The 17,487-nt window shown below is 42.7% G+C and overlaps 1 protein-coding gene across 6 annotated transcripts in view; it reads right to left on the reverse strand.

Annotated features, from left to right (window-relative positions):
• Window positions 1-17,487, reverse strand: part of SLC22A23 (solute carrier family 22 member 23) — a 109,047-nt gene that overhangs the window by 70,382 nt on the left and 21,178 nt on the right. For 4 of the 6 annotated variants that reach the window (XM_083623863.1, XM_083623861.1, XM_083623859.1 and 1 more), the window contains exons 2-3: window positions 14,494-14,597; window positions 11,432-11,586 (exon numbers count right to left, since the gene is read on the reverse strand). In XM_083623863.1, coding sequence (XP_083479989.1) covers window positions 11,432-11,586; window positions 14,494-14,597 — 259 coding nt within the window. Of the gene's footprint in view, window positions 1-11,431; window positions 11,587-14,493; window positions 14,598-17,101; window positions 17,413-17,487 lie in introns of those variants that run through there. The other 2 variants (XM_083623862.1, XM_083623860.1) reach the window with 2 other exon arrangements.

A 17,487-nucleotide genomic window follows, 5' to 3' on the forward strand; every position in this document is an offset into this window, starting at 1 on the left:
CCTTACTTGTTTGCTCAAAATACAGAGAGGGTCTTGGAGTGGATAGATCTATGTTTTTATATGCTTTAGAAATGCTCACTTGATTAAATGGAAAGGGGGCTGTGTGTTGTTGTTAAACAGTTACAGTCAACTGGACCAACTACTCAGATACAAGTTCTCAAATAAGCTTTGTAGTGCAAACATAGCACAAAGCCTTTCTTTCTTCATGCAGTTTTGAAGAACGGTCCTGTTAGTTTCCCAGTGAAACCATTCATTTGTGAGACCATTCAAGACAGAAAATTTTCTTTTTCTTTTAAAAAAATGCTATATTGATTTTAAAAATGAAACAAAACAGTCAACAAAAACAATCCAAAATGGATACATATTACAAAAAAATTTAGATTCGTACATAACTAATTCCAACATGACTTGTAATCACTCCATTGTTGTTCCTAAATTACATTTTCGACTACACACTTTACTTTATCTCTCCTAAGTTGTTTTCAATTGGCATGTCATTACCAATAGATCTCTTTTCTTAACAAAAATAGAACGTTAATTTTCTAAAAAAATATATTGCTATACAACCAGTCTGAACTTTTTATTAAGAAAGCCAAATTACTAAAATCTTACAATAAATAAATAAATAAATCTGCAACCTGTTAACTTTTCTATTTTCTGTCTCCAACTGAGTGAGCATTAGAAGCAACTAAGGCTGCTGTGCACACTAAGCTTTGAGTAAACCCTACTGAACTCAGCAGGACTTACTTCCAATTACATAGGAATATGAGAGCACAGCACAATCCTTTGAAAGCAATGGAATCAGTTACTAATGTCTAATGCAAGTTTGATTTCTTTCAATAGGACTTAGCAACAGCTCACTTTTGCTGGAATGAGACCTCTGTGTTCTGTTTTAACTGTGTATTGACAAATGTACTTTTTTCTGACTGACGGTCGAATAAAAGGTTGATGATGATGACCTCTGTGTTTAAATGTCTTATTTCATAAATTCAAATATGGATTATACATTTTCAATGACATTATGTTCTGTAACTATACAACCTACGAATTTTCAGATAAATCTCCAAGCTGACCCATAGTAAGTAGAATACACATCTGCTAAATGTTATTGAAATGACCTTTGTTCTGGGCCAGCTAAACTTGAGTTGGAAGAGAGACTGGATCACTGAGATTTGCCAAAGCCATCTACTTCCAGTATGTTCACATCACTGCTTGTTTCCCTTTCCCAATAAACTGTGTAAAGGTAAAGGTAAAGGGACCCCTGACCATTAGGTCCAGTCATGGCTGACTCTGGGGTTGTGGCACTCATCTCACTTTATTGGCCAAGGGAGCCAGCGTACAGCTTCCGGGTCATGTGGCCAGCATGACTAAGCCACTTCTGGCGAACCAGAGCAGCGCACAGAAACACCATTTACCTTCCCGCCGGAGCGGTACCTATTTATCTACTTGTACTTTGACGTGCTTTTGAACTGCTAGGTTGGCAGGACCAGGGACCAAGCAACGGGAGCTCACACCGTCACAGGGATTTGAACCGCCGACCTTCTGATCGGCAAGAACTAGGCTCTGTGGTTTAACCCACACCGCCACCCGCGTCCCTAATAAACTGTGTAGGCAGGTATAAATGTGAATGAATTTGCCTTTTGTATGCCATCCCTACAATCATAGAATTGTAGAGTATTGTAGAGTTAGAAGGGGCTCTGAGGATCATCTAGTCCAATCCCCTGCAATGTAGGAATCTCAACTTGATCACATATGACAAATGGCCATTCAACATCAGCTTAAAAACCTCCGTGGAAGGAGAGTCCATAACCTCTCATGAGAGTCTGTTCTGCTGTTGAACAGCTCCTACTGTCAAAAAGTTCTGTCTGGTGTTGAATTGGAATCGATTTTCTTGTAACTTGAATCCACTGGTTCTGGTCCTAGCCTCTGGAGCAGGAGAAAACAAGCTTGCCCCATCCTCCAGGTGAAAGCCCTTTGGATATTTGAAGATCTCTTTCCTCTCAATCTCCTCTTTACCAGGCTAAACACACGCAATTCCCTTAACCGTTTCTCATTAGGCTTGGATCACTACTTCAATTGCCCTAACTTTTCACAGCATGATCACATTTCACAGCTAGGGAAACCTGGGTTAAGAAAGGTTAGTCACACCCGTCTTGAATTTCTTCAGCCGTCAATCAGCTCAGCACTTCTGGGAATAAAGGAGCTGTGAGCTCATCCAAGGTAATAAGAGATCATCAACAGTGTATGATATACAAACTAGTCTCATATTTCAGATATCTTAGAAAATATGTCCTGTTACTTTCGGTCAACATTATCAAGGTCCTCTCACTGTCCTCAGCCAGAAGACCTATGAAGACATGACCTACACTGCTAAGGGAGAACTGGAACTTTTGTATGGCACACCGTAACAGGATTTCTTGTGTCACATACACAAGGTTATTTCTCTTTAGAATAGATTAGTTGCAAACCAAAAAAGGCGACAGCTGTAAGCAACTTAGGAAAATAGGAAGCTACTTTTTGGATGTAAGGAATTGTTATCAAACAAAACTGAGCACTTCACCAAACTATAATATCCAGTTTGTATGTGTGTGTCTCTGTGTGTAGCATAGATATGTCCAAAGAGAAGGGAAAGGCAACAAGCAGAGAGAACATAAAATCAACTAGGGAAAAACACAAGTCTTTTATGAATGCACTGGAATAGCACAATGATATTTTAGTCTTCAAAGGCAGGGTTCTGAATGCTCCACTTGGGAAATCCCCAATTGCCATTAGAAAAAAAAAGGATTTTAGATCTGAAAACTGCTTGAAAAAGAGCCTTGGGATCTCAGAGCCACAGCTAGCTGTTCAGCTTCCTCCTGAGCCCAGTGTTCACCCAGGAGGCCGGTGCACCTTGCAGCTGAACCTCTACCTTGGAGCCCAAACTGCCTTTGTATTTCTAAACAGAAACTTCTACTGATTCACCAGTAAATATCTTCTCTGTGCACAGTCCCAACTGCTAGCACTTGACGTTTAAGTATTATATCTCAACCCCCAGCCTCTGAGTTAGAAGATTTCCCATGCCAAAGTCTGACATGCCTTTGTCAAAAACATAACGCTTACAGAGTAGAAAATTGCAACGAGTGCATAAGAATCCAATGAAAAGTTGATCAACTGAAATGATAAAAAACAGCAATGTTTTAAATTTGCAGTGCAGCAAGTTCAGAGAGACAAATGGCCACTACATGAAACCTCCCAGCTATCCCTGGATCCCATGTAACAAATACCCAGTGTTACCAAATCCGTTATCTTTATTTTTATATTTCCATTATCAAAACAGCACTTCCAGCAGTTTTTTTGAATTATGCAAACAGTAAGAGTGTTTCCATGGAGCACTGGCACAGGGATGAGATACTAAGAAGGACATTTTACTAGTGAACTAGCCCTATTACTAGTGCTATTATTATTATTTCCCACCATTTCTCTGAGGAGCTTAAGGTGGCATACACAACTCTCCCCCTCTCCAAAAAGTGAGTTACAGTTTTTCTGTGATTATTTTGAGCAGCTTTATATATCTATAATCTTCTGGTCTACAGCCCATACGCATGTTCATTTCCAAATGGCCTCGGTGATGGGTTAAAGTAGTTAAGTAACTGGCCATTCAAATAAAGAGGAGTGGAAGATTCACATAGACCAGGCAAAACTGAGTAACAGCAATTTGACTCTAGATCTGTGCAGGAACTCACAAGCAGCAAACAAATTTGAAAAACAAAACGCTGACAATTTTATTTAAGGTATTCATATTCCCCCCTCTTAATCACACTGATTAACAGGCAGCTAATGATATAAACATCTCAGTAAGACAGTTTAGCATGGCAGCTGTTAAAGAAGACATCAAATGACAACAGGGGGGAAAACAGTCACAGTGTTATACCTGCTAGCCTATGCACACACACTTCTTGGGAATAAGCCCCATGGAACCTAGTCAGATGTACTTCTGAGTAAACACACATAGGACAGATTTGTGTGTTGCATTAGACACTGACAAAAGCTGCTTGCAGACACTTTATGGCTCTTGAGGAAACCTCTTTACAAAACGGCTACAGGAAAACTTTGACAAAAGAATCAAGTGAGATGATCTAGTGTGTCCTGTGGCATTAGGAATTTATGTACCTTGCTCAGTTCCAAGCTCCTAATCTTGGTAACTGACAGGATATTCAGGATGGAAACAACTGTTTCCTTTGGAAAGAGGCTGTAGCCACAGATATGTAGGAGTTATGACTACGCTGCTAATTTATATTCTGTAACATACAGGGAAAGTCATCTTCGCGGTTTCAAAAGTTACTCCTTCTGCACCTAGTTTCTTGTAAAGAATACTGCTGGGGCTATGGGGGAAAAAACCCCTAATACATCTATTGGATTTCTAGATTTGTTCAGATATGTATTTTCCTGATAGCTGTCATTATGATTTTGACAGGGGGCCTGCGGAGGGAGTTCCCCAAAAACCAAAAACCTTTTGGCACCACAAAGAAGCAGTCAATAATTAAAAACTAATAAATAATAAATAAAACAACAAATTTTGGAGTGGTGGGCACAGAAAACCTTTGGGTGGGAGGCTATGGTCCATGGCTGAAGTTTAACCACTCCTGATTTAGAATGAGGATCAGGGTTGGTTCATTTATCTCTGTCAATGGAGCTGCATGCTGAGCTTGTTCTTCCTGCTTTTTGCTATTTCTGACCAAGAGGCAAACTTCCTAAATGGGGACAGACTCTGCCTCTTCTGTATTCTCCCCTGGTGATTGGGGGGGAGGGAGAGAAATCAATTCAGTTCACATCTAACAGCAAACCTACCTAATTTTCACTTCTCAAAACAATGCAAGAAACTGAAAACACAGCCATCCTTTGAAATTCACAGTTCTCTGGATTTTGTAACACAGTTCTCCAGCTGAAGAATATTCATTAAAATGCATTATATTAGGGAAAACAGTTTGCAAAATATGTGTTTATTAGGAGAAAATCACACTAAAATGTTGATGAATTTTGCTGGTAATTTTTTTTTTAAAAAAGAAAATTGCAAATTGTTGCAGAAATGTGGAAAACTGACTTTAAGGTTGGAAAGATGAGAAACTGAGAGAACTGAAAGTGATGGATCTGTCCCTACCTCAGCACAGCCTGGCTTGATGAGGTAGATGCAACCAGGATGAGGTATAGAGATGAAATTAGCTCATGCTTCCTAAAGCAAACACTGCTATGGTTTGAAATTTGTATTGCTCTGAATTTTGCAACACAGTTCAACAGCAACGCATACAGAAATGTGCACATTGATGAAAATAGCATACAAAACTATTATGGAAAATTAAATCCACATCAAAATGTGTACAAATGTTTTTGGGCAGACTTTTTTTTTTTTAGTGGGTTGAATCGAACATTAAGATTAGAAAACTGAGCGAAACCAAATCTGCCAGATTAATTCATTGCTACCCAAGCTACCATCTGCTGAGCAGACATCCTGGCAGGAGGGTCTGCCTGCTAGCAGCTATGCCAAATCTAGGAATTATGTTTGGTAAAGTACCTCATCAAGCAAGATTAGGGCAAAAAGCAAAGTGAATTAGACATTTGTCAACTGTCCTTTGGTGGGTTTCTTCTCCTTCTTTTTCACCTAAGCCTTTGTAAGAGCATAAGAATAGTCTTCTTGAGATGGCTTATTCATCGGTTGTGACCCTATCTGGGACCTGCTCACAGTAATTCATGTTCTGGTTTCATCTAGATTAGACTACTGCAACATGCTCTACACGGGACTGCTTTTGAAGGTGGTTTGGAAGCTTCAACTGCTGCAGGTTGTGGCAGCCCTGCTGCTCATGGAGGGCAACTGGTTGGCACATACAACAACTATTTTCTACTGGCAGCAGTGGCTACTATCACAATTCTGGTAAAGTAAAGGTAAAGGGACCCCTGACCATTAGGTCCAGTCATGGCTGACTCTGGGGTCATCTCGCTTTATTGGCCGAGGGAGCCGGCGTACAGCTTCCGGGTCATGTGGCCAGCATGACCAAGCCGCTTCTGGCGAACCAGAGCAGTGCACGGAAACGCTGTTTACCTTCCCGCCAGAGCGGTACCTATTTGTCTACTTGCATTTTGACATTCTTTCGAACTGTTAGGTTGGCAGGAGCAGGGACCGAGCGACGGGAGCTCACCCCGTCGCGGGGATTTGAACCGCCGACCTTCTGATTGGCAAGTCCTAGGCTCTGTAAAGCACCTTTAAAGTCCTTAAATCAGCCTCCCCCAACATGGTGCGATGCGTATTTTGAGACTACAGCTCCCATCAAAACACTAGAACTCATGGGTGTCCAATGAAGCTGAATGTTGGAAGATGCAGGAGAGAGCAAAGAAATTCATGGAGGAGGGCTATCAAAGGCTACTAGCCATGATGGTTATGCTCTGCCTCCACAGTTGGAGGCAGTGTAGAAGAAGAAGAAGAAGAAGAAGAAGAAGAAGAAGAAGAAGAAGAAGAAGAGGAGGAGGAGGAGGAGGAGGAGGAGGAGGAGGAGGAGGAGGAGGAGGAGTTTGGATTTGATATCCCGCTTTATCACTACCCTAAGGAGTCTCAAAGCGGCTAACATTCTCCTTTCCCTTCCTCCCCCACAACAAACACTCTGTGAGGTGAGTGGGGCTGAGAGACTTCTGAGAAGTGTGACTAGCCCAAGGTCACCCAGCAGCTGCATGTGGAGGAGCAGGGAAGCGAACCTGGTTCACCAGATTACGAGTCTACCACTCTTAACCACTACACCACACTGGCTCTCATGGCTCTCAGTGATGCTTCTGAATGCCAGTTTCCTGGAAGCCACAGGTGGGGGGGGGTGTTCTTGCACTTAAGTCATGCTTCCAGGTTTCCCACAAGCATCTGGTTGGCTACTATGAGAACACAAAGATGGATTCGATGCATCACTGGTGTGATCCAGCGCACTCTTATGCTCTTTGTCCTTGCTGGCTGGGACTGGGGGGAGTCCTGAAGGGCACAAGGTTAGGGAAGGCTGCTCTAAATAGTTTGAGGCCAGGTTACCTTCAGGACCACCTATACCTACACAAACCTTTCCAAGACCTGAGACTGGACCTACATTGAGATCCACCAGAAGGGTTGGCACATGAGGCCAATGGTGCTGCCGGGTTTGTGGGGGCTTCAGGCAAGATGCTCTCCAGGACACTCTCTGTACCATTTTCTCCCCCCCCCCTTACACTAGCCTGGTTGTTTGCTCCTCCGTCCTCCCATTTATCATCTTAGTGGCAGGAAGGGAATAAAAGGGTCCCTTCTTTCACTGTGTGGGGAGTGGGGGAGGAGAGAGAATGCGAGAGAGACAAGGGGCCTATCCGTTCCCTTCCTTGCTCACTGGCTGTTTGATAAGAATGGGTCCCTTTTTTATTTCTCTTCCCCACCCCCCACCAGTGAAAGAAAAAGGGACCCATTCCTCTATCCCCTTCTTACCAAGCAGAGAGACGGGAATGAAACGTCCCTTTCTCATTCTTTTTCTGTATTTCTTTTAGAGGTGGTTGGGTGCTCTAGACCACTTCACATCGGAAAGCGACCTCTTCCATTCCCTCCTCAGACAGCTGCTTCCACCTGCCTCTTCTCTCCTCCATTCCCATTTCTCTCTCTCTCTTCCTGCTCCCTCTCTTCCCCTTTACCAGGTAAGCAGAATCACAACTTCTCTTTTCAACTCTGTATAGATCAAGTGGGAGGCTACTAGAAGCAGGGCCCAAACAACTGCACCTGCCGTCTTCAGTTCTCAGAGTATCCTTGGACCCACTCTGGGGAATTTAAGTTTTCTTTCTTTTTTTCCAGGGGTGTGTGTGTTACTGTCTGGAGCTCTGGTCCAACCACAGCGGAGCGCCTTTGTTTTCCTCCTCTTGCAGCAGCAATGCCAAAGCTCTAGAGACTCAGCAGATGGCAGAGATCAATTGTACAAACTGAACAAGCCTGAAAACCTTGACCTTGGCCCCAGATAGCACTGTACCCCCTGTGTTTATTCTATTCTGGCTAAAGGTCCGTGAGGTTCAGCAGCTGTGGGGGAGAGGAGAGAAACGTACAGTTCTTTTCCCAACCTAACACACCCATTCTTCAAAGAGAGGCTGTTTCTGGACAGATAACTCCTACTAGGGCTATTAAAACCACTGCTTCCCACACCATCATTGATACTGTGTTCTGTTGCCCCTCATAGCTGCTATGAGTGGGAAAGGTGAAGGTCCAATTCAATTGAGCAGACGTAGGTGGGGGGAGGAACTGAGCAATCCTTTAAAGTCAATTATATAAAGAACACATTCATTTAAACACGATTACCCAAGGGATGCGGGTGGCGCTGTGGGTAAAACCTCAGCGCCTAGGACTTGCCGATCGTCAGGTCGGTGGTTCGAATCCCCGTGGGGGGGTGCACTCCCGTTGCTCGGTCCCAGCGCCTGCCAACCTAGCAGTTCGAAAGCACCCCCGGGTGCAAGTAGATAAATAGGGACCGCTTACTAGCGGGAAGGTAAACGCCGTTTCCGTGTGCTGCGCTGGCTCGCCAGATGCAGCTTGTCACGCTGGCCATGTGACCCGGAAGTGCCTTGGGACAGCGCTGGCCCCCAGCCTCTTAAGCGAGATGGGCGCGCAACCCCAGAGTCGGACACGACTAGCCCGTACGGGCAGGGGTACCTTTACCTTTACCTGACCCCACAACCCACTAGGTCCCCCCCAGGTTCATCCTCTCCCCATTGTGCACTCCCCCCCTCCGGGCCCATCCTCTCCTGACTCTGCCAGCCCATGACAGTTGCTCTACTAAAACTATTTGCTTTTCAGGGGGGGCTTTCTGCATCTTCCCCTGCCCCCTGCACACACAGACCACGGTGGTAGCAGGGAGACCTGTGGCAGCCCCCCTCCCCATCTTCGAACTCGGTGAGAGCTCTTCTCAGCAGACTGTTTATCATAATGCGAAAACCTCTGTTTCAATTGCAGCAGAGGTTACTTTGTCGTCGTATTTTTCCTTCGCCGCATTTTAAAGCAGCCCGACAGCATTTTCAATAGACACGGCGACTTAATTCTCTACTACAACAAGATTATTTTCAGAGGCCAGCCACCTACACTTCCTAATTTTGCAAGATGATTTTTAGCTCGACCATCCATGAAATTACTGAACATGCCGCAACTGTGTGCAGATCTGTGCCACTGCGTATATGCTTTTGTGCTCTAAGGTTAAGGTCGTCATAGAGGTGGACCACAGCATTTTAACGAGGTAGGTGTTAAAAATGACAAGAGCATGTACCTGAAAAATGGAAAATTATTTCCACTTGCATAGATTTATACACTTCACCATTTCGCTAAGAACTATTGCTGTCCTTAGGTGATCCTGTTAGAAGTTTTAAAAAACAAGAAAGAAGAAGGGAGAGAGAACCTTCCTTGTCTTCCAAGAAGAAAATATGACACATTAGCCATTAGGTAATGAGCAAAAAGGCATCTGCCCATGCTTAGATACACTCTTCACAATTAGTTCTTCCACTGGCTGAGCCTTGACTCAAGGGCTCCCATAGTCAGAGGATGCTTGCTTGTCAGATTTAAGGCTGATTTGACAGTTCTAACTCCCTGGTGCTCACTAATTTGGCCTTGACTCTTCTCGAACGGAGTATCTTTACAAAGGATTCTCAATCCTGTTCTTTATGATGGCAGTAAAGATTAAGATTTTCTTTCTGAAAGCATTAGCCATCATCAAATGTTATTGTCTCCAATCACTATTGGGCATCAATGTTTGTATGGTATACTGCATGCCATTTGAGTGACAGTAAGCAAAAGCCTATAAGAGTCTAGTCAGAAGAACGCTACATTGACTTCAGTGGCACTGAGAGGTAAGTGAATGTAGAGCAAAAATGCATTCACAGCAACAATGCATGTTGATGTTAAGAGATACAAATTTAGACTTGATGTTCATAAGCGTTCAAAGGAAGTGGAGAGGATCTAAATGCGAACAAAAAACCTGTCAAACAAAAAAACTCTCTGCTGATTTTCTGAATGGGTTTGCCATGTGATTAAGGGACTGCCACTGAAGAAACACAAGGCTCAAAATATGGATCCTACCAATTAGTCCATGAGATTTCAGTTTCAATTTCTCTTGAGTGGAGATTATAGGTCTTAAGCTTATAAAATTGTCAGATTCACCAAAATGGTGAAGGAAATTGAAATGCTACAGTGTCAGGTGATTAAATATAAAAGATAATATAATTTCACAATTGCATTTTGTATCAGCACTGTAAATTAACTGCATTATTCTTGTTTGGTGGAATATTTCTTCCCCACCCCCATCCCTTTCTATTCAACTTGGTAAGCGCAATACATTAGATCTCTGGATAAATGCTATAATGCTTTGAGCATGGTGTAATATTGTTTCTGCAAGCTGCCTTGAGGGCTTTTATGGTGGAAAAGCAGTGTATGCATATTTAAACAGACAAGCAAATATCCCATACTTTATTGACATTGGCTTGGTTCCAAAGATGCCCTTCCACTAGCAAAAAGCCTCCTCCACTTACAAGAGTGATTTCTAACCAAGCGAAAGAGTGTTGCATTCTGGTTGTTTCTTTAATGTGTCTGTACTAGAGGAGGGGTAAGGGAGCTCACAAGCCTGGGGCTTGTTCAGGTAATGCTAAACCACAGTTTAGTGTTACATCCAAATGATGCAAATCACCCATTTCCTGCAACAACATGTAAAACTGTATTAAGGATGATGGTTTACCATGTAGGGTAAAATAATATTAACTGCATGCTAATAATTGCAGAATCCTGCACTCTACTGATACTGAGGCTTTCTTTTTCAACTCAGGGCCTCCTGGAGATACGGATAAAAAAGCAGTACTAAATTATTACCAGAAACTCCTTATAATGAACCAATGCATCAACACACAGCTTTCACTTTAATTGAGGTCTCACTGATCTCAGCCATTTAAAAACAAAACAACATTAGCAAATTCATGGAAAATGTCTCTCTCAATGTATATCAGTTTCTGAGAAGTCAAAGAAAGCCTTCATGATTAGATACAGGGTACCATAGATGATTGAATGCTGGAAACAAATAATTATGCCGTTATCTGTGAACTTCCAGAGGCACATGACCGGCCATAAGTGGAGACACACTGTTGGCCTGGGTGGACCTTTGGAGTGATCCAGCAGAGTTCTGCTGATGTTCTTATAGAGGGGTACAGATTTCAGTAAGAAAGCACTGCATTACTACTGCTTCTGTCTTGATACTGTGGTTACGCACTAGATGCAAGGCATTCTGTCTAGTTTCCCCAACAACACGACACAAGAAAACACATGCTGAATTAACATTTCATCTCTCTTTTTTCTGCATAACGTTGAAACACAGTCTGCAACAAATTCTGGCATACGGAAGAAGATACGTTTCTTAAGGTAGGCAGGATGCATTACAAAAGCAATACTTACTCAGTGCGTACAACGAAAGGATTATTCCAGCCAGGCAAAACCCTTCGAAAAACCTGAGTGTGCTGAACATGGTCACATTCACGGAGAGGGCCACAGATAGTCCAAATATCAAAATGAATAGAACAGAGAAGAGCAGCACTGGCCGACGACCAACCCTACAGAAATAAAAAGAGGAACAAGGCCAAATGTATTTCAAATTCCACACTCCATTTTTCAAATGAGAGTTCTGCACTGGATGCAACATTCCTCATCCCCCTATAACTTTGATTCTTAAATTTCTCTATGGAGATACTTAAGGAGGAATATCACACAGTAGGTCTGTAAGCAATATGTCTTGCATTTTGAAATAATATGCCTATGTTTTTAGAACAGCAGGCTCCACTCAGGTGTTCTTAGGGAGGGGGGTGCTACAACCAGGGTGCCCACCTCCAAATGCCACCTACTCCTCTCAGATGGCCTAATACCGTTCATGTTTCTTCATGGGTTAAAGGGTGAATAGAAAGGAGACGTGAAGTTCGTTGTAGAATGGGCACCCAGAGAAGAGTCTCCAATAACAATATTGATGAGTGATAAGGCTCATATGGGAGCAGCTGATCCTTCAGAAACCTTGGTGCCAAGCTGAATACGGCTTTGCCAGCTCCTTGAATTGTCTCCATAAACAAAGCCAGTTTCTTATAAGTCAGGGGCAGGGGGCCTGTGACAATCTACCAGTGTTCCCCAAACTTGGGTCTCCAGCTGTTTTCGGACTACAATTCCCATCATCCCTGACCACAGCGCTTGGTGGCTAGGGATGATGGGATTTGATGTCCAAAAACAGCTGGAGACCCAAGTTTGGCAAACACGGATCTATATGTTATTGGACTACAATTCCCACCAAACATAATCATTGGCTATACAATGTACTGGCTGCACTGATGGGAGTTGCAGTCCAACAACACAGAGAGCCTCAGGTCCCCCACTCCTGTCACGAGGCATCAGGATCTGCTTTCCAGTGGGGTGGGGGGTGGGGACAAAGACCCACTGGGTGTGTCGGAAAGCTCTCTAGAGTTCTTTTTTAATTTCTTATATTTCAATCCTGACTGTAGACTCAGTAGTTTCATCAGTATTTGGTTTTGAAGGGTGGTTTGGGGGCGAGAATAAAAGCATACCCTTTTTCATTCACAAACATTTTGCTGTCATTATCTAGCAAAATGCACAGCACCCAGTGGCAGAGGAAGAGGAGTTCGGGGGGAGCGCACCGCCCTCGGCAGCGCGATCCCAGTGGGGTGCCATCATGGCTGCCCCCTGCCTCCGCTGGGCGCCACGCCCCCACAGGCGGCGTGCCAGCCCCACTCCCATCTGCTCTCCGCCCCCTGGTGCCGGAGCATTAAGCTCCGCCACTGACAGCACCTACTTAAAGTTGAATTTCTTGAAATTGCTATTACTTCACATTGATACCTTTCAAATGGCCAAAGGTACACACTGGAGCTGTTCTTTTCCAAGACATCTCGGAATAAAGATCTCTCACAACACACACAATTGTTCTAGTGCCATTCACATCTTGCGCACCAGTTCTCAGTCCACAAAGCAAATAGATGCAGCTAAAAGGAAACACCCCTTGAAATCAAAAACCCTACACAGAAAGCCTTCAAAGTATGTATATAACGTGTCTTACTCCTTAAGGATCCTGCTGTGTGGATGACTATTTCCAACCAGCAAAGCAGAAGCTGGTGGAGATGCTATCTATGACCGCTGTGCCATAGATTGCAGCCATTATCCAGATGAGATCAAAGTCCTAACAGCTAATCCAGCCTCAAGTAGCAAACATGTTTAATAAAGCATAGTCTTGGTTTCTGCTGGTTGCCAAGCAACAGGAAGATGGTCTAGCAGGGGTCTAACAAGGGATTTCTTAGTTTGGTCTATTTACATGTATGTAAGACCATTTGGAGAAATATTTTCCACCATAGCTTTTTTTGTTTTATTTGTTTGTTTGAAGACCAAGAGATGTATTTTTTCTGACTGCAGCATAGAGTCAGTGTTTTGCATCTCCTCCCACCCACTGCCTCACTCTTTTTGTTCTCCATGGAACTAGACCTGCTAGGAAGATTCTCAGCTGTATCAACAAGTTGCAAGAAAAACTATGCGCTCACTTCCAATATGCAATGTATTTGGGAAGGCTTTTTTATTTAAATAAAGTTCAGGGCATTCAGTAGTGTCAGAGGTTGTTAGCCTTTCATTTTACTGATCATGAAACATGCCTGACTATGTAGGTCCATGTGCATCTTCAGTTTCCATGTGCATCACTTGCAGAATCACGTACTGGAGGCACATATCTGATGCACGCTGGTATGCTCATCAGAGAGTGGGAATTCTATATGGAACACACATCTCCATCTGCATACTTGCATAACTGGTCATGTAAAAATACTTTGTTTTGAAGCACAATTAAATTTGGATTGGGATGCAAGAAGGAAGAGCTCATTTTGAAAACACAAGAATTTCAAAAAATAAAAAATAAAAATGCAATTTTTATTAGTATTAGAAACAACTATTTTTTTCTATTCAGATTTGTATATAATTTGTACGTCAGCGTTCTCTTCTCTTACATGATTGGGCAGGAATAAATTTATGTGTCTCTGGAGGAATTACATCTTTGTACTGGGGAAATACTGCGTATCATTTCAGATTAAGTAGCACTTTTGTTTTCCTTGCTCTCTCCATCTTCTTCCCTTTTTTAAAAAAAATGTTGTTACATAGTGACCGAAAGCTGGTCCAGCCACCTCTGCAAGGCTACCGCAGTTTAATAAAATTGGGCTGCCAGCCAGCTTTAGTGCAAGTACATCAGGTTAAGCCACCCATGTTATCTCAAGCACCTTCTTTAAAAATTTAAAATGACTTCGTTTTCCACAACAACAATATCCATCAGTTGTGAAATGCGCTGCACTTGTGACACACGCATTGAAGTGGAATGCCAAGGAAGAGGTAATAGCATGCAAGGGGGACTGGGGGAGAGAAAAGCAGTTTCATAATGCTTTAGAGAGACATATTTATCGCTTTTAATCTCCGTGTGAATTTGCACTTACCAGTCAGCTATACATCCTGTTATTAGGTAGCCAAAGATTAATCCTACAAGCAGGGAGAATTTTGCGATGTGGACTTTCCAGGCAGAATCACAAACAAGATCCCACTAGAAAAGAAGAAGAAAACAAGATGCATTTAAAATGTGCACTCATACACCTGAACAGAATTACTTATAGCATGGGTAGCTGGTGAGCTACCCATCAGAGGAGGGCAAAACACTCATCATCCCTGATGGCTGGATATGATGAAGCTTGGAGCCCCACAACATCTGGAGAGCAAGCTTTTAAAGAACCTTTCCAGAGTATTTTTCATACGTAGCTGTGAATACCAGATTATATACCAGGGCTTGGTCACCTGTAATCATCTGTTCAGAAAAGCTGGGTTTACTTAAGTTCTGGAAAGTTTGCATGCACTTACTATCATAAGCTGTTCCAATAAAATGCCTTCTGCAATAGGTGTCAGTGGCTACTTTTAATCTAGCAGTTAACAAAATGAATTCTGCCCTAAAATTGAAGCTAGGGCTGTGAACTAATTCATGATTTTCAAACCCAATTTAACTCCCGCCTCCCTCCTAAGCAGGGTGGATGTGATTTAAATCAAATCGATTTAAATCACAATATAAATCATGATTTAAATCACTAGTCAGTAAGACTTGATTTAAATCTTTCTTTCTTTCTTTTTTACAGAAAGACTCATTCTTGCTGGTATAATCTTAATATTTACAACCAGATAAAGGTTTCATTTTTGGCATAATAAATTTTCAGAGTTGTTTTTACAATTATATCAAAAATTACTGGTTTGGTTATACTATTAGAAATACATAGACCGATAATTATGAAATTATTGTGAGGTTTAGTAAGTTAACTGTTTATATTTGGACATCTTTTCTGCTATAGTTTATTGGAAGGAGAAAAATAATCATTTCCTTAATAACAACTTAAACAATTTATTAACTAAAACATTAACATTATAGCATATGTATTCATGTTTGTTAACTGATGTGGTTAAACAATTTTTTTAAAAAAAACAAACACCCTAGACTGAGCTTTAGCACACATGAAAAACTTAAACAAATCCTTATTTCCTGATGACTAGCCTTTGGACTATAATGTACCTTTATTTTTTTGTTAGAGTGTTTATTAATTTTCCAATAAAAACATCCAATTAGCATATCAAATCATAATCCAATAAAAAAAATCTAATTGTCTTCCCAATTTAATTCTAATTTTTGCGACTTCCCACGGTCTGAATGTCAAAACAACTCCAGGTCTCAGTCCTGCCTCTCACTATAATGTAACTTAAATAGAAAACTATCTTTAGAAAGATTTTTCCTCCAAAAGAATTTTATTTTTAAAATCCAATTATTAAAAAACAACACCCTGATTTAAATTTTAAAAAAATTGATTTTTTATCCACCCTGCTCTTAAGCAAGCTTTGTTTTATCAAAAGAAGAGACCTGCTGGTTTAGGTCAAAGGCTAACTACCGTATTTTTTTGCACCATAACACTCACTTTTATCCTCCTAGAAAGTAAGGGGAAATGTCTTTGCGTGTTATGGAGCGAATGCCTATGGGTGGCGGCGGGGGGGGGGGGAGATCTACTGCAGTCGTGAGCAGAGGATCCATGGTTCCCCTTCCTTCCCTCCTCCGTGGTTCACTTTGAAACAGCAAAGCAGGAGAAGAGCCGCTGAGTGGGGAGGAGAGAGGGACAGAGAGCCTGCTTCTTTAAAGGAGCAAAGCGGGAGAGGAGAGGAGCCGCTTACACGAGTGTAAGCGGCTCCTGTCCGGTTGGTTCCTTTAAAGCAAGCAGGCTCTCTGTCCCTCTCTCCTCCCCACTCAGCTCGCTAAATAGCAGCAAAGTTTTTCAGATCGCTAAGCCTGCTTGCTTTAAAGGAGCAAAGTGGGAGAGGAGAGGAGCCTTCTCCCCTTATACCCCTCTTCTTCATTATTAGCAGCATCCTTCTCCACACACCCCATGCGTGCTCCTTGTCCCTTGAGTGCTTTTCCTTCCCTCCCCACTTAAAACGTGGTTACAAAGCACGGATCCACATGGATCCTCAGGATTTTTGCACTGGGTCACCCCAAATTCACCGTCAGATCACATAGCATGTCCATGGCTACATCTTGCACCAAAAAAATCACGCACCCACTGTTGCCTCGGGCCACAGTGGTGCAAAAACGTGGTTACAAAGCATGGATCCTCAGGATTTTTGCATTGGGCTACTCCAAACTCACTGTCAGATCACATGTCTGTGGCCACAGCATGAACCACAAAAACCATACACCCACTATTTTGTTTAGAATATTTTTTTTCTTGTTTTCCTCCTCTAAAAACTATGTGCGTGTTATGGTCAGGTGCGTGTTATAGAGCGAAAAATACGGTAATTGTTGTTGTTCTTGTTGTTGTCATCATTATTTAAATAAATTGTATACTTTTCTCACAGTGGCTGGTCAGATGCTATTGGAAGCCCATAAGCAGGACTTGAGCACAAGAGTGTTGTCCCCATCTCTAATTTGCAACAAGTGCTTCTGAAGACCAGTGGCTGAGCTTCATGTGCCGGCACCGGGTGGGGCACAGAGAAGGCGGGGGCAGGGCTGGCATGGGGCGCCACCCGCAGGAGCGTGGCGTGCATCCTGGGGAGCAGCCGTGATGGCAACCCACCAGGACCGCGCTGCTGGGGGCAGTGCACTCCCCTTGCACTCCTCTTCCACAGCCAGTGCTGAAGACAAACCACCATGAAAAACCATGGTGCTGTCTGAGGGGCCATTGCTTTACATGCAGATTCGATCCACAACACCTTCAGTTCAAAGGTTCTCAGGTAGTTGGGTTGGGGAAGACCTCTCATTGAAACCCAGGAGGTCTGCTCCAGGTTGGAATAGCAGGAGACATATTGGAATACAGACGGGCTCATAGCTTGATTCAGTATAAAGGCGGCTTCTTAAGTTCTTATATAAATAACACTTTTTTATAGATCCTGCTAAAAAGCATAATCACCAG

This window comes from Podarcis filfolensis, assembly GCF_964270895.1.
Source record: "Podarcis filfolensis genome assembly, chromosome: 7".
NCBI classification, from domain to species: domain Eukaryota; kingdom Metazoa; phylum Chordata; class Lepidosauria; order Squamata; family Lacertidae; genus Podarcis; species Podarcis filfolensis.